At 36.9% G+C, this 21,639-nt stretch overlaps 1 protein-coding gene across 1 annotated transcript; it reads right to left on the bottom strand.

The window, feature by feature from the left end:
* Positions 1 to 2,417: 2,417 nt before the first annotated feature.
* On the bottom strand, positions 2,418 to 19,690 carry ptger3 (prostaglandin E receptor 3 (subtype EP3)). Its single transcript, XM_061976464.1, has 2 exons — positions 18,848 to 19,690; positions 2,418 to 2,726 (listed from the first exon to the last, which is right to left on the bottom strand). Exons 1-2 carry the CDS (start codon positions 19,673 to 19,675, stop codon positions 2,418 to 2,420), a joined length of 1,137 nt encoding a protein of 378 aa, XP_061832448.1. The 5' UTR covers positions 19,676 to 19,690.
* Between the last annotated feature and the right edge of the window lie 1,949 nt (positions 19,691 to 21,639).

Consider the following 21,639-nt stretch of genomic DNA (forward strand, 5'->3'; position numbering starts at 1 on the left):
ATCAGTAATAATAATAAATATGACAATCAATAATAATAATTCATGTGACGATCAATGATTATAAGTTATATGACAATCAATAATAATAAATATGATCATCAATAATAAATCATCTTATGAATCACAATAATAAATTATCTTATTAATCACAACAATCAATAATAATGAATGATATGAATGAGGGTGATCAATAACAAATCATCGTATGAATCACAACGATCAATAACAATAATAAATATGACTATCAATAATCATAATAAATATGACGATCAAAAACAATAATAAATATGACGACCAAAATAATAATAAATTAGACGATCAATAACAATAATATGACAAACAATAATAGTTAGTATGACGATCAATAATAATAATTAAGATGATGATCAATAATAATAATAAATATGACGATCAATGATAATAATAATAATAATAATAAATATGACAATAAATAATAATAATTAATATGACAATCAATAATAATAATAATAAATATGACGGTCAATAATGATTATTAATATGACAATCAATAATAATAATGAATATGATGATCAATATTAATAAAAAATATGATGATCAATAATAATAATAAATATGATGATCAATAATCATAATTAATATGACGATCAATAATAATAATAATATGACAATAAATAATAGTAATTAATATGACAATCAATAATAATAAATATGACAATCAGTAATAATAATAAATATGACAATCAATAATAATAATTCATGTGACGATCAATGATTATAAGTTATATGACAATCAATAATAATAAATATGATCATCAATAATAAATCATCTTATGAATCACAATAATAAATTATCTTATGAATCACAACAATCAATAATAATGAATGATATGAATGAGGGTGATCAATAACAAATCATCGTATGAATCACAACGATCAAAAACAATAATAAATATGACTATCAATAATCATAATAAATATGACGATCAATAACAATAATAAATATGACGACCAAAATAATAATAAATTAGACGATCAATAACAATAATATGACAAACAATAATAGTTAGTATGACGATCAATAATAATAATTAAGATGATGATCAATAATAATAATAAATATGACGATCAATGATAATAATAATAATAATAAATATGACAATAAATAATAATAATTAATATGACAATCAATAATAATAATAAATATGACGGTCAATAATGATAATTAATATGACAATCAATAATAATAATGAATATGATGATCAATAACAATAAAAATATGACGATCAATAATAATAATAATAAATATGATGATCAATAATCATAATTAATATGACGATCAATAATAATAATAATATGACAATAAATAATAGTAATTAATATGACAATCAATAATAATAAATATGACAATCAGTAATAATAATAAATATGACAATCAATAATAATAATTCATGTGACGATCAATGATTATAAGTTATATGACAATCAATAATAATAATAAATATTACGTCAATAATAATAATAATTAATATGACGATCAATAATAATAAAAAATATGACGATCAATAATGATAATAATAATAAATATGATGATCAATAATGATAATAATAATAATAATTAATATGACGATCAATAATAAAAAATATGACGATCAATAATAATAATAATAATAAATATGACGATCAATAATGATAATAATAATAAATATGACGATCAATAATAATAATAATAATAAATATGACGATCAATAATGATAATAATAATAAATATGACGATCAATAATAATAATAATAATAAATATGACGATCAATAATGATAATAATAATAAATATGACGATCAATAATAATAATAATAAATCTTATTTTCCTGGTTTGTCACCAACAACATTTACATTCTTCACAAGATGATTGTGATTCCACAATGGAAACAAAGATGTGCTGAAGAAGACAGTTTGCTTCCTGGGAAAAGTGTTGGAGTGAGACCTCCAGGCAGGAGATGATCTTTGAAGGGGTTCCAGTGGAAGAGGTCTTCTGCAAAAATGTTGGAGTGAGACCTCCTGGCAGGAGATGATCTTTGAATGGGTTCCAATGAAAGAAGTCTTCTTCAGAAGTGTTGGAGTGAGACCTCCTGGCAGTAGATGATCTTTGAATGGGTTCCAATGAAAGAAGTCTTCTTCAGAAGTGTTGGAGTGAAACCTCCTGTCAGTAGATGATCTTTGAATGTGTTCCAGTAGAAAAAGTCTTCTTCAGAAGTGTCGGAGTGAGACCTCCCGGCAGGAGATGATCTTTGAATGGGTTCCAATGGAAGAAGTCTTCTTTAGAAGTGTTGGAGTGAGACCTCCTGGCAAGAGATGATCTTTGAATGGGTTCCAATGAAAGAAGTCTTCTTTAGAAGTGTTGGAGTGAGACCTCCCGGCAGGAGATGATCTTTGAATGGTCAAAAGGCGACCTTGCTGCTCTTCCCCTGCGTCTTCTTGTGAAGCGTGTCCAAAGGCGTCTGAGTCTCCTTCTGCTCCTCCAGCGAGCAGTTGGACACGGCGTTGGCCACCAGGCAGAACTTACGCAGGAGGATCTCCCGCAGGAGCAGGTAGACCCACGGGTCCAGGATCTGGTTCAAGGACGCCAGGCGGATGGCGGTCAGGAAGAAGTTGCAGTCCAGGTGCACGTCTCGCATGGAGGACGACTCGGACGCTGAGTTGCACTCGTGAGACGACACCTGGCTGGAGATCATCCTCAGCATCAGCACCTGAGGAGACACGTTTAGAGTAGTCAGTGTGCAGCTGAGGAGACACGTTTAGAGCAGTCAGTGTGCAGCTGAGGAGACACGTTTAGAGCAGTCAGTGTGCAGCTGAGGAGACACGTTTAGAGCAGTCAGTGTGCAGCTGAGGAGTCACGTTTAGAGTAGTCAGTGTGCAGCTGAGGAGTCACGTTTAGAGTAGTCAGTGTGCAGCTGAGGAGACACGTTTAGAGTAGTCAGTGTGCAGCTGAGGAGACACGTTTAGAGTAGTCAGTGTGCAGCTGAGGAGACACGTTTAGAGTAGTCAGTGTGCAGCTGAGGAGACACGTTTAGAGCAGTCAGTGTGCAGCTGAGGAGACACGTTTAGAGTAGTCAGTGTGCAGCTGAGGAGACACGTTTAGAGTAGTCAGTGTGCAGCTGAGGAGACACATTTAGAGCAGTCAGTGTGCAGCTGAGGAGACACATTTAGAGTAGTCAGTGTGCAGCTGAGGAGACACGTTTAGAGCAGTCAGTGTGCAGCTGAGGAGTCACGTTTAGAGTAGTCAGTGTGCAGCTGAGGAGACACGTTTAGAGCAGTCAGTGTGCAGCTGAGGAGACACATTTAGAGTAGTCAGTGTGCAGCTGAGGAGACACGTTTAGAGCAGTCAGTGTGCAGCTGAGGAGACACGTTTAGAGTAGTCAGTGTGCAGCTGAGGAGACACGTTTAGAGCAGTCAGTGTGCAGCTGAGGAGTCACGTTTAGAGCAGTCAGTGTGCAGCTGAGGAGACACGTTTAGAGCAGTCAGTGTGCAGCTGAGGAGATACATTTAGAGTAGTCAGTGTGCAGCTGAGGAGACACGTTCAGAGTAGTCAGTGTGCAGCTGAGGAGACACATTTAGAGTAGTCAGTGTGCAGCTGAGGAGATACATTTAGAGTAGTCAGTGTGCAGCTGAGGAGACACATTTAGAGTAGTCAGTGTGCAGCTGAGGAGACACATTTAGAGCAGTCAGTGTGCAGCTGAGGAGTCACGTTTAGAGTAGTCAGTGTGCAGCTGAAGAGACACGTTTAGAGCAGTCAGTGTGCAGCGGAGGAGACACATTTAGAGTAGTCAGTGTGCAGCTGAGGAGACACATTTAGAGTAGTCAGTGTGCAGCTGAGGAGACACATTTAGAGTAGTCAGTGTGCAGCTGAGGAGACACGTTTAGAGCAGTCAGTGTGCAGCTGAGGAGACACATTTAGAGCAGCCAGTGTGCAGCTGAGGAGACACATTTAGAGTAGTCAGTGTGCAGCTGAGGAGACACATTTAGAGTAGTCAGTGTGCAGCTGAGGAGACACGTTTAGAGTAGTCAGTGTGCAGCTGAGGAGTCACATTTAGAGCAGTCAGTGTGCAGCGGAGGAGACACATTTAGAGTAGTCAGTGTGCAGCTGTGCAGGCAAACTGTGACTCACCACTAAAACTGACCAGATCAATTATTTAGGATATTAGTTATAAGGATATTATTTAGGATATTAACTTTGTACAAAAACTCTCAGGTCAACTTTGTCATCTAAATTTGTTTGTTTGTTGTGCAGACGAAGCAGGAACAACAACAACAACAACAACAACAACAACAACGTGCAACAAAATATTGACTCTTTATTGATCAAACTGCAGAATTCGGGTTGTATTTTTTACCTCCTGCCTCACTTAAAGTGTAAATAAAACATTCTGACAATAAAATAAGTCCGATACAGAAAGAGATGATGAAGTTTTATCTGATCCATCTGCACAAATATCAATAATCCACAACGGGTTCTTGTTGAAAATGATTGTTTATTGTAATTAAGCAATGACAATAAAGAACTTTTTCTTCTTAAAATAGTACTAAAATATCACTAAATATGTAGAAAAATCACTAAAAGTATCACTAAAATATCAATTAAAATGTGGAAACATCCCTACAAGTATCACTAAAATATTACTACAATATCACAACAAATTTAGAATCACTAAAATATTACTACAAGATCGCTAAAATGTGGAAACATCACTGAAATATTACTACAATATCATTAAAATGTAGAAAAATCACTAAAATATTACTTAAATATCACTAAAATGTAGACGCATCTCTAAAACATTACTGAAATATCACTAAAAATGTAGAAACATCACTAAAAATATCACTAAAATATTTCTACAATATCACTAAAAATGTAGAAACATCACTAAAAATATCACTAAAATATTACTACAATATCACTAAAATGTAGAAACATCACTAAAAATATCACTAAAATATTACTACAATATCATTAAAATGTAGAAACATCACTAAAATTATCACTAAAATATTACCACAATATCATTAAAATGTAGAAAAGTCACTGAAATATTACTACAATATCACTAAAATGTAGACGCATCTCTAAAATATTACTGAAATATCACTAAAAATGTAGAAACATCACTAAAAATATCACAAAAATATTACTACAATATCACTAAAAATGTAGAAACATCACTAAAAATATCACAAAAATATTACTACAATATCACTAAAATGTAGAAACATCACTAAAAATATCACTAAAATATTACTACAATATCATTAAAATGTAGAAAAGTCACTGAAATATTACTACAATATCATTAAAATGTAGAAAAGTCACTGAAATATTACTACAATATCACTAAAATGTAGACGCATCTCTAAAATATTACTGAAATATCACTAAAAATGTAGAAACATCACTAAAAATATCACAAAAATATTACTACAATATCACTAAAAATGTAGAAACATCACTAAAAATATCACAAAAATATTACTACAATATCACTAAAATGTAGAAACATCACTAAAAATATCACTAAAATATTACTACAATATCATTAAAATGTAGAAAAGTCACTGAAATATTACTACAATATCATTAAAATGTAGAAAAGTCACTGAAATATTACTACAATATCACTAAAATGTAGACGCATCTCTAAAATATTACTGAAATATCACTAAAAATGTAGAAACATCACTAAAAATATCACAAAAATATTACTACAATATCACTAAAATGTAGAAACATCATTAAAAATATCACTAAAATATTACTACAATATCACTAAAAATGTAGAAACATCACTAAAATTATCACTAAAATATTACTACAATATCACTAAAATGTAGAAACATCACTAACATATTACTACAATATCACAAAAAATATAGAAACATCACTAAAATATTACTAAAATACCACTAAAATGTAGAAACATCACTAAAATATTACTAAAATGCAGAAACATCACTAAAATATCACTGCAATATCACTAAAATGTAGAAACATCACTAAAATATTGCTACAATATCACTAAAAATGTAGAAACATCACCAAATATTACTAACATCACTAAAATGTAGAAACATCACTAAAATATTACTACAATATCACTAACATTTTGAAAAATCACTAAAATATTACTACAATATCACTAAAAATGTAGACACATCACTAAAATATTACTAAAATATCACTAAAATGTAGAAACATCACTAAAATATCACTAAAATGTAGAAACATCACTAAAATATCACTAAAATATTACTACAATATTACTAAAAATGTAGAAACATCACTAAAAGTATTATTAAAAATGTAGAAACGTCACTAAAAGTATCACTAAAAATTACTAAAATATCACAAAAAAATTTAGAAACATCACTAAAAGTATCACTAAAATATTACTAAAATATTAGTACAATATCACTAAAAATGTAGAAACATCGCTAAAAATAAAACGAGAAAAACATCAATACAGTATTTATTTTCCAATATTATATATATATAACAAAAAACAACCATTGTACTTTTTGATCCAACACCGTCACAAATAAAGGCCTCCGTCTTTGTGTAAAGGACAAAGATTGTTTTTAAGACGAGCTGAGAAATGCGCAACACCATGTCGGAAATCAAACAGAAGCAATGTCCTCTGCAGTGGACGTTTGTGTTTTGCATTGCATCAACTTGTGAGTTTATGAATGTTTTATCCATGTTGGTAAAAACAATCTTTGTCCTTTACACAAAGACGGAGGCCTTTATTTGTGACAGTGTTGGATCAAAGAGGAGGTTGTCTGCTCTTGTTAGCCACACACACACACACACACACACACACACACACACACACACACACACACACACACACACACACACACACACACACACACACACACACCGTGTGTGTCTGGCTGTCATATTGTAACATTAGCATAATGGAACGTTACAGCAGATTTAGTACCTGGGACTAAATGAGCATCCTTCTTCCAAAATAGTCTACATTGATTTTGGTCCTCAACATTCTACACACAATAACCCATAATGACAATGTCAATATGTTTGCAAAGTTATTACAAATAAAAAAGTAAGACATTATATATACAAAAGGACCTACAGCCCAAAATGATCCTGTTTCCACTGATCATCCTTGAGATGTTCCTACAGCTTCATTGGAGTCCACCTGGGGTGAATTCACTTGGTTGGACGTGACTTGGAAAGGCCCACACCTGTCTATATATAAGGTCCACACCTGTCTATATATAAGGCCCACACCTGTCTATATATAAGGTCCACACCTGTCTATATATAAGGCCCACACCTGTCTATATATAAGGCCCACACCTGTCTATATATAAGGTCCACACCTGTCTATATATAAGGTCCACACCTGTCTATATATAAGGTCCACACCTGTCTATATATAAGGCCCACATCTGTCTATATATAAGGTCCACACCTGTCTATATATAAGGCCCACACCTGTCTATATATAAGGTCCACACCTGTCTATATATAAGGTCCACACCTGTCTATATATAAGGTCCACACCTGTCTATATATAAGGCCCACACCTGTCTATATATAAGGCCCACACCTGTCTATATATAAGGTCCACACCTGTCTATATATAAGGTCCACACCTGTCTATATATAAGGCCCACACCTGTCTATATATAAGGCCCACACCTGTCTATATATAAGGTCCACACCTGTCTATATATAAGGCCCACACCTGTCTATATATAAGGCCCACACCTGTCTATATATAAGGTCCACACCTGTCTATATAAGGCCCACACCTGTCTATATATAAGGTCCACACCTGTCTATATATAAGGTCCACACCTGTCTATATATAAGGCCCACACCTGTCTATATATAAGGTCCACACCTGTCTATATATAAGGTCCACACCTGTCTATATATAAGGCCCACACCTGTCTATATATAAGGCCCACACCTGTCTATATATAAGGTCCACACCTGTCTATATATAAGGTCCACACCTGTCTATATATAAGGTCCACACTTGTCTATATATAAGGTCCACACTTGTCTATATATAAGGTCCACACCTGTCTATATATAAGGTCCACAACTGTCTATATATAAGGCCCACACCTGTCTATATATAAGGTCCACACCTGTCTATATATAAGGCCCACACCTGTCTATATATAAGGTCCACACCTGTCTATATATAAGGCCCACACCTGTCTATATATAAGGCCCACACCTGTCTATATATAAGGCCCACACCTGTCTATATATAAGGTCCACACCTGTCTATATATAAGGCCCACACCTGTCTATATATAAGGCCCACACCTGTCTATATATAAGGTCCACACCTGTCTATATAAGGCCCACACCTGTCTATATATAAGGTCCACACCTGTCTATATATAAGGTCCACACCTGTCTATATATAAGGCCCACACCTGTCTATATATAAGGTCCACACCTGTCTATATATAAGGTCCACACCTGTCTATATATAAGGCCCACACCTGTCTATATATAAGGCCCACACCTGTCTATATATAAGGTCCACACCTGTCTATATATAAGGTCCACACCTGTCTATATATAAGGTCCACACTTGTCTATATATAAGGTCCACACTTGTCTATATATAAGGTCCACACCTGTCTATATATAAGGTCCACAACTGTCTATATATAAGGCCCACACCTGTCTATATATAAGGTCCACACCTGTCTATATATAAGGCCCACACCTGTCTATATATAAGGTCCACACCTGTCTATATATAAGGCCCACACCTGTCTATATATAAGGCCCACACCTGTCTATATATAAGGTCCACACCTGTCTATATATAAGGTCCACACCTGTCTATATATAAGGTCCACACCTGTCTATATATAAGGCCCACATCTGTCTATATATAAGGTCCACACCTGTCTATATATAAGGCCCACACCTGTCTATATATAAGGTCCACACCTGTCTATATATAAGGTCCACACCTGTCTATATATAAGGTCCACACCTGTCTATATATAAGGCCCACACCTGTCTATATATAAGGCCCACACCTGTCTATATATAAGGTCCACACCTGTCTATATATAAGGTCCACACCTGTCTATATATAAGGCCCACACCTGTCTATATATAAGGCCCACACCTGTCTATATATAAGGTCCACACCTGTCTATATATAAGGCCCACACCTGTCTATATATAAGGCCCACACCTGTCTATATATAAGGTCCACACCTGTCTATATAAGGCCCACACCTGTCTATATATAAGGTCCACACCTGTCTATATATAAGGTCCACACCTGTCTATATATAAGGCCCACACCTGTCTATATATAAGGTCCACACCTGTCTATATATAAGGTCCACACCTGTCTATATATAAGGCCCACACCTGTCTATATATAAGGCCCACACCTGTCTATATATAAGGTCCACACCTGTCTATATATAAGGTCCACACCTGTCTATATATAAGGTCCACACTTGTCTATATATAAGGTCCACACTTGTCTATATATAAGGTCCACACCTGTCTATATATAAGGTCCACAACTGTCTATATATAAGGCCCACACCTGTCTATATATAAGGCCCACACCTGTCTATATATAAGGTCCACACCTGTCTATATATAAGGTCCACACCTGTCTATATATAAGGTCCACACTTGTCTATATATAAGGTCCACACTTGTCTATATATAAGGTCCACACCTGTCTATATATAAGGTCCACAACTGTCTATATATAAGGCCCACACCTGTCTATATATAAGGTCCACACCTGTCTATATATAAGGCCCACACCTGTCTATATATAAGGTCCACACCTGTCTATATATAAGGCCCACACCTGTCTATATATAAGGCCCACACCTGTCTATATATAAGGCCCACACCTGTCTATATATAAGGTCCACACCTGTCTATATATAAGGCCCACACCTGTCTATATATAAGGCCCACACCTGTCTATATATAAGGTCCACACCTGTCTATATAAGGCCCACACCTGTCTATATATAAGGTCCACACCTGTCTATATATAAGGTCCACACCTGTCTATATATAAGGCCCACACCTGTCTATATATAAGGTCCACACCTGTCTATATATAAGGTCCACACCTGTCTATATATAAGGCCCACACCTGTCTATATATAAGGCCCACACCTGTCTATATATAAGGTCCACACCTGTCTATATATAAGGTCCACACCTGTCTATATATAAGGTCCACACTTGTCTATATATAAGGTCCACACTTGTCTATATATAAGGTCCACACCTGTCTATATATAAGGTCCACAACTGTCTATATATAAGGCCCACACCTGTCTATATATAAGGTCCACACCTGTCTATATATAAGGCCCACACCTGTCTATATATAAGGTCCACACCTGTCTATATATAAGGCCCACACCTGTCTATATATAAGGCCCACACCTGTCTATATATAAGGTCCACACCTGTCTATATATAAGGTCCACACCTGTCTATATATAAGGTCCACACCTGTCTATATATAAGGCCCACATCTGTCTATATATAAGGTCCACACCTGTCTATATATAAGGCCCACACCTGTCTATATATAAGGTCCACACCTGTCTATATATAAGGTCCACACCTGTCTATATATAAGGTCCACACCTGTCTATATATAAGGCCCACACCTGTCTATATATAAGGCCCACACCTGTCTATATATAAGGTCCACACCTGTCTATATATAAGGTCCACACCTGTCTATATATAAGGCCCACACCTGTCTATATATAAGGCCCACACCTGTCTATATATAAGGTCCACACCTGTCTATATATAAGGCCCACACCTGTCTATATATAAGGCCCACACCTGTCTATATATAAGGTCCACACCTGTCTATATAAGGCCCACACCTGTCTATATATAAGGTCCACACCTGTCTATATATAAGGTCCACACCTGTCTATATATAAGGCCCACACCTGTCTATATATAAGGTCCACACCTGTCTATATATAAGGTCCACACCTGTCTATATATAAGGCCCACACCTGTCTATATATAAGGCCCACACCTGTCTATATATAAGGTCCACACCTGTCTATATATAAGGTCCACACCTGTCTATATATAAGGTCCACACTTGTCTATATATAAGGTCCACACTTGTCTATATATAAGGTCCACACCTGTCTATATATAAGGTCCACAACTGTCTATATATAAGGCCCACACCTGTCTATATATAAGGTCCACACCTGTCTATATATAAGGTCCACACTTGTCTATATATAAGGTCCACACTTGTCTATATATAAGGTCCACACCTGTCTATATATAAGGTCCACACCTGTCTATATATAAGGCCCACACCTGTCTATATATAAGGCCCACACCTGTCTATATATAAGGACCACACCTGTCTATATATAAGGTCCACACCTGTCTATATATAAGGTCCACACCTGTCTATATATAAGGCCCACACCTGTCTATATATAAGGCCCACACCTGTCTATATATAAGGTCCACACCTGTCTATATATAAGGCCCACACCTGTCTATATATAAGGTCCACACCTGTCTATATATAAGGCCCACACCTGTCTATATATAAGGTCCACACCTGTCTATATATAAGGTCCACACCTGTCTATATATAAGGTCCACACCTGTCTATATATAAGGTCCACACCTGTCTATATATAAGGTCCACACCTGTCTATATATAAGGTCCACACCTGTCTATATATAAGGCCCACACCTGTCTATATATAAGGTCCACACCTGTCTATATATAAGGTCCACACCTGTCTATATATAAGGTCCACACCTGTCTATATATAAGGTCCACACCTGTCTATATATAAGGTCCACACCTGTCTATATATAAGGTCCACACCTGTCTATATATAAGGTCCACACCTGTCTATATATAAGGTCCACACCTGTCTATATATAAGGTCCACACCTGTCTATATATAAGGCCCACACCTGTCTATATATAAGGTCCACACCTGTCTATATATAAGGTCCACACCTGTCTATATATAAGGCCCACACCTGTCTATATATAAGGTCCACACCTGTCTATATATAAGGTCCACACCTGTCTATATATAAGGCCCACACCTGTCTATATATAAGGTCCACACCTGTCTATATATAAGGTCCACACCTGTCTATATATAAGGTCCACACCTGTCTATATATAAGGTCCACACCTGTCTATATATAAGGTCCACACCTGTCTATATATAAGGTCCACACCTGTCTATATATAAGGTCCACACCTGTCTATATATAAGGTCCACACCTGTCTATATATAAGGTCCACACCTGTCTATATATAAGGCCCACACCTGTCTATATATAAGGTCCACACCTGTCTATATATAAGGTCCACACCTGTCTATATATAAGGCCCACACCTGTCTATATATAAGGTCCACACCTGTCTATATATAAGGTCCACACCTGTCTATATATAAGGCCCACACCTGTCTATATATAAGGCCCACACCTGTCTATATATAAGGTCCACACCTGTCTATATATAAGGTCCACACCTGTCTATATATAAGGTCCACACCTGTCTATATATAAGGTCCACACCTGTCTATATATAAGGCCCACACCTGTCTATATATAAGGTCCACACCTGACAGTGCATGGCAAAGCACAAACCAAGAACGAAGTCCAAGGAATTGTCTGTAGACCTCCAAAACAATTATACATCTATTTAATAATACCACCTTAACATTGGACAACAAAACAACTATACACTTATTTAATAATACCACCTTAACAAAGTAAAGGAGTGATGTTGTTGTTTACACAGTTAGATAGTAATGTTATTGTTTACAAAGTGAGTGAGTGATGTTATTGTTTACAAAGTGAGGGAGTGATGTTATTGTTTACAAAGTGAGGGAGTGATGTTATTGTTTACAAAGTGAGATAGTAATGTTATTGTTTACAAAGTGAGGGAGTAATGTTATTGTTTACAAAGTGAGATAGTAATGTTATTGTTTACAAAGTGAGGGAGTGATGTTATTGTTTACAAAGTAGGGGAGTAATGTTATTGTTTACAAAGTGAGTGAGTGATGTTATTGTTTACAAAGTGAGATAGTAATGTTATTGTTTACAAAGTGAGGGAGTGGTGTTATTGTTTACAAAGTGAGATAGTGGTGTTATTGTTTACAAAGTGAGGGAGTGATGTTATTGTTTACAAAGTGAGGGAGTGATGTTATTGTTTACAAAGTGAGATAGTAATGTTATTGTTTACAAAGTGAGATAGTAATATTATTGTTTACAAAGTGAGGGAGTGATGTTATTGTTTACAAAGTGAGATAGTGATGTTATTGTTTACAAAGTGAGATAGTAATGTTATTGTTTACAAAGTGAGATAGTAATGTTATTGTTTACAAAGTGAGGGAGTGATGTTATTGTTTACAAAGTGAGATAGTGATGTTATTGTTTACAAAGTGAGATAGTAATGTTATTGTTTACAAAGTGAGGGAGTAATGTTATTGTTTACAAAGTGAGATAGTAATGTTATTGTTTACAAAGTGAGGGAGTGATGTTATTATTTACAAAGTGAGATAGTAATGTTATTGTTTACAAAGTGAGATAGTAATGTTATTGTTTACAAAGTGAGATAGTAATGTTATTGTTTACAAAGTGAGGGAGTGATGTTATTGTTTACAAAGTGAGATAGTGATGTTATTGTTTACAAAGTGAGATAGTAATGTTATTGTTTACAAAGTGAGGGAGTGATGTTATTGTCTACAAAGTGAGATAGTAATGTTATTGTTTATAAAGTGAGGGAGTGATGTTATTGTTTACAAAGTGAGATAGTAATGTTATTGTTTACAAAGTGAGGGAGTGATGTTATTGTCTACAAAGTGAGATAGTAATGTTATTGTTTATAAAGTGAGGGAGTGATGTTATTGTTTACAAAGTGAGATAGTGATGTTATTGTTTACAAAGTTAGGGAGTGATGTTATTGTTTACAAAGTGAGATAGTAATGTTACTGTTTACAAAGTGAGGGAGTGGTGTTATTGTTTACAAAGTGAGATAGTAATGTTATTGTTTATAAAGTGAGGGAGTCATGTTATTGTTTACAAAGTGAGATAGTAATGTTATTGTTTACAAAGTGAGATAGTAATGTTATTGTTTACAAAGTGAGGGAGTGATGTTATTGTTTACAAAGTGAGGGAGTGATGTTATTGTTTACAATGTGAAATAGTAAAGTTATTGTTTCCAAAGTGAGGGAGTGATGTTATTGTTTACAATGTGAAATAGTAAAGTTATTGTTTACAAAGTGAGGGAGTGATGTTATTGTTTACAAAGTGAGATAGTAATGTTATTGTTTACAAAGTGGGGGAGTAATGTTATTGTTTACAAAGTGAGATAGTGATGTTATTGTTTACAAAGCGAGGGAGTGATGTTGTTGTTTACAAAGTGAGGGAGTGATGTTATTGTTTACAAAGTGAGATAATGATGTTATTGTTTACAAAGTGAGGGAGTGATGTTATTGTTTACAAAGTGAGATAGTAATGTTATTGTTTACAAGGTGAGGGAGTGATGTTATTGTTTACAAAGTGAGATAATGATGTTATTGTTTACAAAGTGAGGGAGTGATGTTATTGTTTACAAAGTGAGGGAGTAATGTTATTGTTTACAAAGTGAGGGAGTGATGTTATTGTTTACAAAGTGAGATAGTGATGTTATTGTTTACAAAGTGAGGGAGTGATGTTCTTGTTTACAAAGTGAGGGAGTGATGTTCTTGTTTACAAAGTGAGATAGTGATGTTATTGTTTACAAAGTGAGATAATAATGTTATTGTTTACAAAGTGGGGGAGTAATGTTATTGTTTACAAAGTGAGATAGTGATGTTATTGTTTACAAAGTGAGGGAGTGATGTTCTTGTTTACAAAGTGAGGGAGTGATGTTCTTGTTTACAAAGTGAGGGAGTGATGTTATTGTTTACAAAGTGAGATAGTGATGTTATTGTTTACAAAGTGAGGGAGTGATGTTCTTGTTTACAAAGTGAGGGAGTGATGTTCTTGTTTACAAAGTGAGATAGTGATGTTATTGTTTACAAAGTGAGATAATAATGTTATTGTTTACAAAGTGAGGGAGTGATGTTCTTGTTTACAAAGTGAGATAGTGATGTTATTGTTTACAAAGTGAGATAATAATGTTATTGTTTACAAAGTGGGGGAGTAATGTTATCGTTTACAAAGTGAGATAGTAATGTTATTGTTTACAAAGTGAGATAGTAATATTTTTGTTTACAAAGTGAGGGAGTGATGTTATTGTTTACAAAGTGGGGGAGTAATGTTATTGTTTACCTTGTGAGATAGTGATGTTATTGTTTACAAAGCGAGGGAGTGATCTTGTTGTTTACAAAGTGAAATAGTAATGTTATTGTTTACAAAGTGAGGGAGTGATGTTATTGTTTACAAAGTGAGGGAGTGATATTATTGTTTACAAAGTGAGATAGTAATGTTATTGTTTACAAAGTGAGGGAGTGATATTATTGTTTACAAAGTGAGGGAGTGATGTTATTGTTTACAAAGTGAGATAGTAATGTTATTGTTTACAAAGTGAGATAGTAATGTTATTGTTTACAAAGTGAGATAGTAATGTTATTGTTTACAAAGTGAGATAGTAATGTTATTGTTTACAAAGTGAGATAGTAATGTTATTGTTTACAAAGTGAGGGAGTGATGTTATTGTTTACAAAGTGAGATAGTAATGTTATTGTTTACAAAGTGAGGGAGTGATGTTATTGTTTACAAAGTGAGATAGTAATGTTATACAGCAAATATTCTTTCATTCACCAAACATTCATTCATAAAGCAAATATTCATTCATTCATACACCAAACATTAATAATACAGCAAATATTCATTCATAAACCAAACATGCATTCATGCATACACCAAATGTTCATTCATTCATACACCAAATATCCATTTGTACACCAAAAAGTCATTCATTCATACACCAAACATTTATTCATTCATACACGTAAGAATCATTTATACGCCAAATGTTCATTCATACACCAAACATGCATTCATGCATACACCAAATGTTCATTCATTCCCTCCATCAGTGTGTGAATGTGTGTGTGAATGGGTGAATGTGGAAATAGTGTCAAAGCGCTTTGAGTTCCTTAAAAAAGGTAGAAAAGGGTTATATAAATATAACCCATTTACCATTTACCATTCACACACCAAATGTTCATTCATACACTAAACATGTTGTACATTCCTACTATAAAATAATAATTCACTCATTCATACAGCAGTGTGGGCTGCAATGGAGGACAAGTGGGTGTAGTATCTTGCCAAGGACACAAGAGCAGTGAATAGGGGATTGGAACCTGCGGTCATTGATCCACCTGACTCACTGCTGCTCATTGGTTGGATGGACTTTTCATGGGCGTGTCCATTATTCAAATGATGTCATGTGGCCAATTGCTTGTAGTGTACATGTATTTACACTTGGACTCAATGGATGACCTCATATTGTACTAGTAGCAGTACTGCATGATGATGATGTCATATTGTACTAGTAGCAGTACTGCATGATGATGATGTCATATTGTACTAGTAGCAGTAGTGCATGATGATGATGTCATATTGTACTAGTAGCAGTACTGCATGATGATGATGTCATATTGTACTAGTAGCAGTACTGCATGATGATGATGTCATATTGTACTAGTAGCAGTAGTGCATGTTGATGTCATATAGTACTAGTAGCAGTACTGCATGAAGATGATGTCATATTGTACTAGTAGCAGTACTGCATGATGATGATGTCATATTGTACTAGTAGCAGTAGTGCGTGATGATGTCATAATGTACTGGTAGCAGTACTGCATGACGATGATGTCATATTGTACTAGTAGCAGTAGTGCATGTTGATGTCATATTGTACTAGTGGCAGTAGTCCGTGATGATGTCATAATGTACTGGTAGCAGTACTGCATGACGATGATGTCATATTGTACTAGTAGCAGTAGTGCATGTTGATGTCATATTGTACTAGTGGCAGTAGTGCGTGATGATGACGTCATATTGTACTAGTAGCAGTAGTGCATGTTGATGTCATATTGTACTAGTGGCAGTAGTGCATGATGATGATGTCATATTGTACTAGTAGCAGTACTGCATGTTGATATCATATTGTACTAGTAGAGTAGTGCATGATGATGTCATATTGTACTAGTGGCAGTAGTCCGTGATGATGTCATAATGTACGTACTGGTAGCAGTACTGCATGACGATGATGTCATATTGTATTAGTGGCAGTAGTGCGTGATGATGTCATAATGTACTGGTAGCAGTACTGCATGACGATGATGTCATAATGTACTGGTAGCAGTACTGCATGACGATGATGTCATATTGTACTAGTAGCAGTACTGCATGATGATGACGTCATATTGAACAAGTAGCAATAGTGCGTGATGATGACGTCATAATGTACTGGTCGCAGTAGTGCGTGACATCACATTGTACTTGTAGCAGTAGTGCGTGATGACGACGTCATTGTGTACTTGTAGCAGTAGTGCGTGATGATGTCATAATGTACTGGTAGCAGTACTGCATGGCGATGATGTCATATTGTACTAGTAGCAGTACTGCATGACGATGATGTCATATTGTACTAGTAGCAGTACTGCATGTTGATGTCATATTGTACTAGTAGCAGTAGTGCATGATGATGACGTCATATTGTACTAGTAGCAGTAGTGCATGTTGATGTCATATTGTACTAGTGGCAGTAGTCCGTGATGATGTCATAATGTACTGGTAGCAGTACTGCATGACGATGATGTCATATTGTACTAGTAGCAGTACTGCATGACGATGATGTCATATTGTACTAGTAGCAGTAGCGCATGTTGATGTCATATTGTACTAGTGGCAGTAGTGCGTGATGATGTCATAATGTACTGGTAGCAGTACTGCATGACGATGATGTCATATTGCACTAGTAGCAGTAGTGTGTGATGATGTCATAATGTACTAGTGGCAGCAGTGCGTGATGATGTCATAATGTACTGGTAGCAGTACTGCATGACGATGATGTCATATTGTACTAGTAGCAGTACTGCATGACGATGATGTCATATTGTACTAGTAGCAGTACTGCATGTTGATGTCATATTGTACTAGTAGCAGTAGTGCATGATGATGACGTCATATTGTACTAGTAGCAGTAGTGCATGTTGATGTCATATTGTACTAGTGGCAGTAGTGCGTGATGATGTCATAATGTACTGGTAGCAGTACTGCATGACGATGATGTCATATTGTACTAGTAGCAGTACTGCATGACGATGATGTCATATTGTACTAGTAGCAGTAGTGCATGTTGATGTCATATTGTACTAGTGGCAGTAGTGCGTGATGATGTCATAATGTACTGGTAGCAGTACTGCATGACGATGATGTCATATTGCACTAGTAGCAGTAGTGTGTGATGATGTCATAATGTACTAGTGGCAGCAGTGCGTGATGATGTCATAATGTACTGGTAGCAGTACTGCATGACGATGATGTCATATTGTACTAGTAGCAGTAGTGCATGATGATGACGTCATATTGAACAAGTAGCAATAGTGCGAGATGATGACGTCATAATGTACTGGGAGCAGTAGTGCGTGATGTCACATTGTACTTGTAGCAGTAGTGCGTGATGATGACGTCATAATGCAGTAGTGCGCGCTGATGACGTCACATTGTACTTGTGCAGGAGTGGTGGCGATGACGTGATGATGTCGGAAGTGCGTGATGACGTACCAGCAGAGGAGACCAGCACACCAGCAGGACGCACATGATGCCCAGCAGCTGGACCACAGTCTCCGTGGTGAGTCTCTCCCAGTGCTTGGAGGCCTGGGAAGATCCAGACTTGGTCTTGCAGCGGACGATCAGACCTCTGATGGTCACCACGTTGCAGGAGAGCGTGACGAGCAGCGAGAAGATGCCCAGCAGGGCGAAGGTGAAGGAGAAGAAGATGTTGCCCGGCACTTGGCGGTCCCCGGTGCTGATGAAGCACCACGTCCCGGGCCACTGACGCGTGTACTGGCCGACCCCCGCCACGGGCAGCAGCGCGAAGAGCAGCACCAGACACCAGATGAGCGCCAGGGTCTGCTTGGTGAGGCTGCTCGTCATGTGGTTGGAGTACCAGTGCGGGCTGGTGATGGCCGCGGCTCGCTCCACCGCCATGGCGCTGGCCATGAAGAGCGCGCACAGGCCGAAGGTGGTCATGCACACGCCGAAGAAGGCGCACAGGTTGCCGGACGAGTCGATGCGCTCCCAGCGCAGGTCGGCCCGGTACACGGAGATGACGATGGGACTCGTCAGGAGCTGGCCGAACAGGTCCGTCAGCGCCAAGGAGCCGATGCAGAGCAGGAAGGACTTTTTCCTGCGGTTCTCCTTCCTCTTGTAGGACACGTAGACCAAGGCGAGAGCCAGAGAGTTGCCCACCATGCCGGTCAGCATCATGGTGATGGGGAACACCACGGACACGGAGCCGCAGCCGGACTCGCTCCTGCTGGCGTTCACGGAGGTGTTGGAGCTCAGCATGGCCGCCAGCCCGTCCGGGAGGTCGCACCTGTCCGACACCATCCCTCCGGACAGTCTGAGACGCTGAAGGTGGAGCAGAAACACAGAGTGTGTGTGTGCGCACCCCCCCCCCCCCCCCCCCCCCCCACACACACACACACAATGCCCGTGCGTAAAAGCGTCCCTTTACGCGCGGGAGGCGGGACTAGCAGGGGAGGTCCCACTCCTCATTAAAGTCATATTTGAAGACAAGGGATGAATGAATAATTTTATTGTGAATGAATTTTATTGTGAATTTTAATTTATTGTGAATTAATTTATTAATTTATTGTGAATTTATTATTTTAATTTATTAATTTATTGTGAATTTTAATAATGAATTTTATTGTGAATGAATAATTTTATTATGGCCCCCCACATCATTTTGTATGGTTTGCCCTAACATTTTATTGTGGCCCCCCACATAATTCTGTATGGTTTGCCCTAACATTTTATTGTGGCCCTCCACATAATTTTATTTGGTTTGCCCTAACATTTTATTGTGGCCCCCTACATAATTCTATATGGTTTGCACTAACATTTTATTGTGGCCCCCCACATAATTCTGTATGGTTTGCCCTAACATTTTATTGTGGCCCCCCACATAATTCTATATGGTTTGCCCTAACATTTTAGGTGGTCTCCCACATAATTCTGTATGGTTTGGTGCACCATTTTATTGTGGCCCCCCACATAATTATATTTGGTTTGCCATAACATTTTATTGTGGCCCCCCACATAATTCTATATGGTTTGCACTAACATTTTATTGTGGCCTCCCACATAATTCTGTATGGTTTTGTGTACCATTTTATTGTGGCCCCCCACATAATTCTATTTGGTTTGCCCTGACATTTTATTGTAGCCCCCCACATAATTCTAAATGGTTTGCCCTAACATTTTATTGTGGCCTCCCACATAATTCTGTATGGTTTGGTGCACCATTTTATTGTGGCCCCCCCACATAATTCTATATGGTTTGCACTAACATTTAATTGTGCCCCCCCCCCCACATAATTCTATATGGTTTGCACTAACATTTTATTGTGGTCTCCCACATAATTCTGTATGGTTTGGTGCACCATTTTATTGTGGCCCCCCACATAATTCTATTTGGTTTGCCCTAACATTTTATTGTGGCCCTCCACATAATTCTATTTGGTTTGCCCTAACATTTTATTGTGGCCCCCCACATAATTCTATTTGGTTTGCCCTAACATTTTATTGTGACCCCCCACATAATTCTATATGGTTTGCCCTAACCTTTTATTGTGGCCTCCCACATAATTCTGTATGGTTTGGTGTACCATTTTATTGTGGCCCCCCACATAATTCTATTTGGTTTGCCCTAACATTTTATTGTGGCCTCCCACATAATTCTGTATGGTTTGGTGCACCATTTTATTGTGGCCCCCACATAATTATATTTGGTTTGCTCTAACATTTTATCGTGGCCCCCCACATAATTCTATATGGCTTTCCGTAACATTTTCTTGTGGCCCCCCTCATAATATTATATGGTTTGCCCTGACATTTTATTGTTACCTCCCACATAATTCTATATGGTTTGGTGTACCATTATATCGGGGCCCCCCCACATAATTCTATATGGTTTGCCATATTTTATCGTGGCCCCCCCACATAATTATATATGGTTTGCCCCAAAATTTTATTGTGGCCCCCCACATAATTCTATATGGCTTTCCGTAACATTTTCTTGTGGCCCCCCACATAATTCTATATGGTTTGCCCTAACATTTTATAATGACCTCCCACATATTTCTGTATGGTTTGGTATACCATTTTATTGTGGCCCCCACATAATTCTATTTGGTTTGCTGACATTTTATTGTGGCCCCCCCACATAATTCTAAATGGTTTGGTGTACCATTTTATCATGGCCCCCCCACATAACTCTATTTAGTTTGCCCTGACATTTTATTGTAGCCCCCCACATAATTCTAAATGGTTTGCCCTAACATTTTATA

Source organism: Nerophis lumbriciformis, linkage group LG14 (assembly GCF_033978685.3).
Source record: "Nerophis lumbriciformis linkage group LG14, RoL_Nlum_v2.1, whole genome shotgun sequence".
Taxonomy (NCBI): domain Eukaryota; kingdom Metazoa; phylum Chordata; class Actinopteri; order Syngnathiformes; family Syngnathidae; genus Nerophis; species Nerophis lumbriciformis.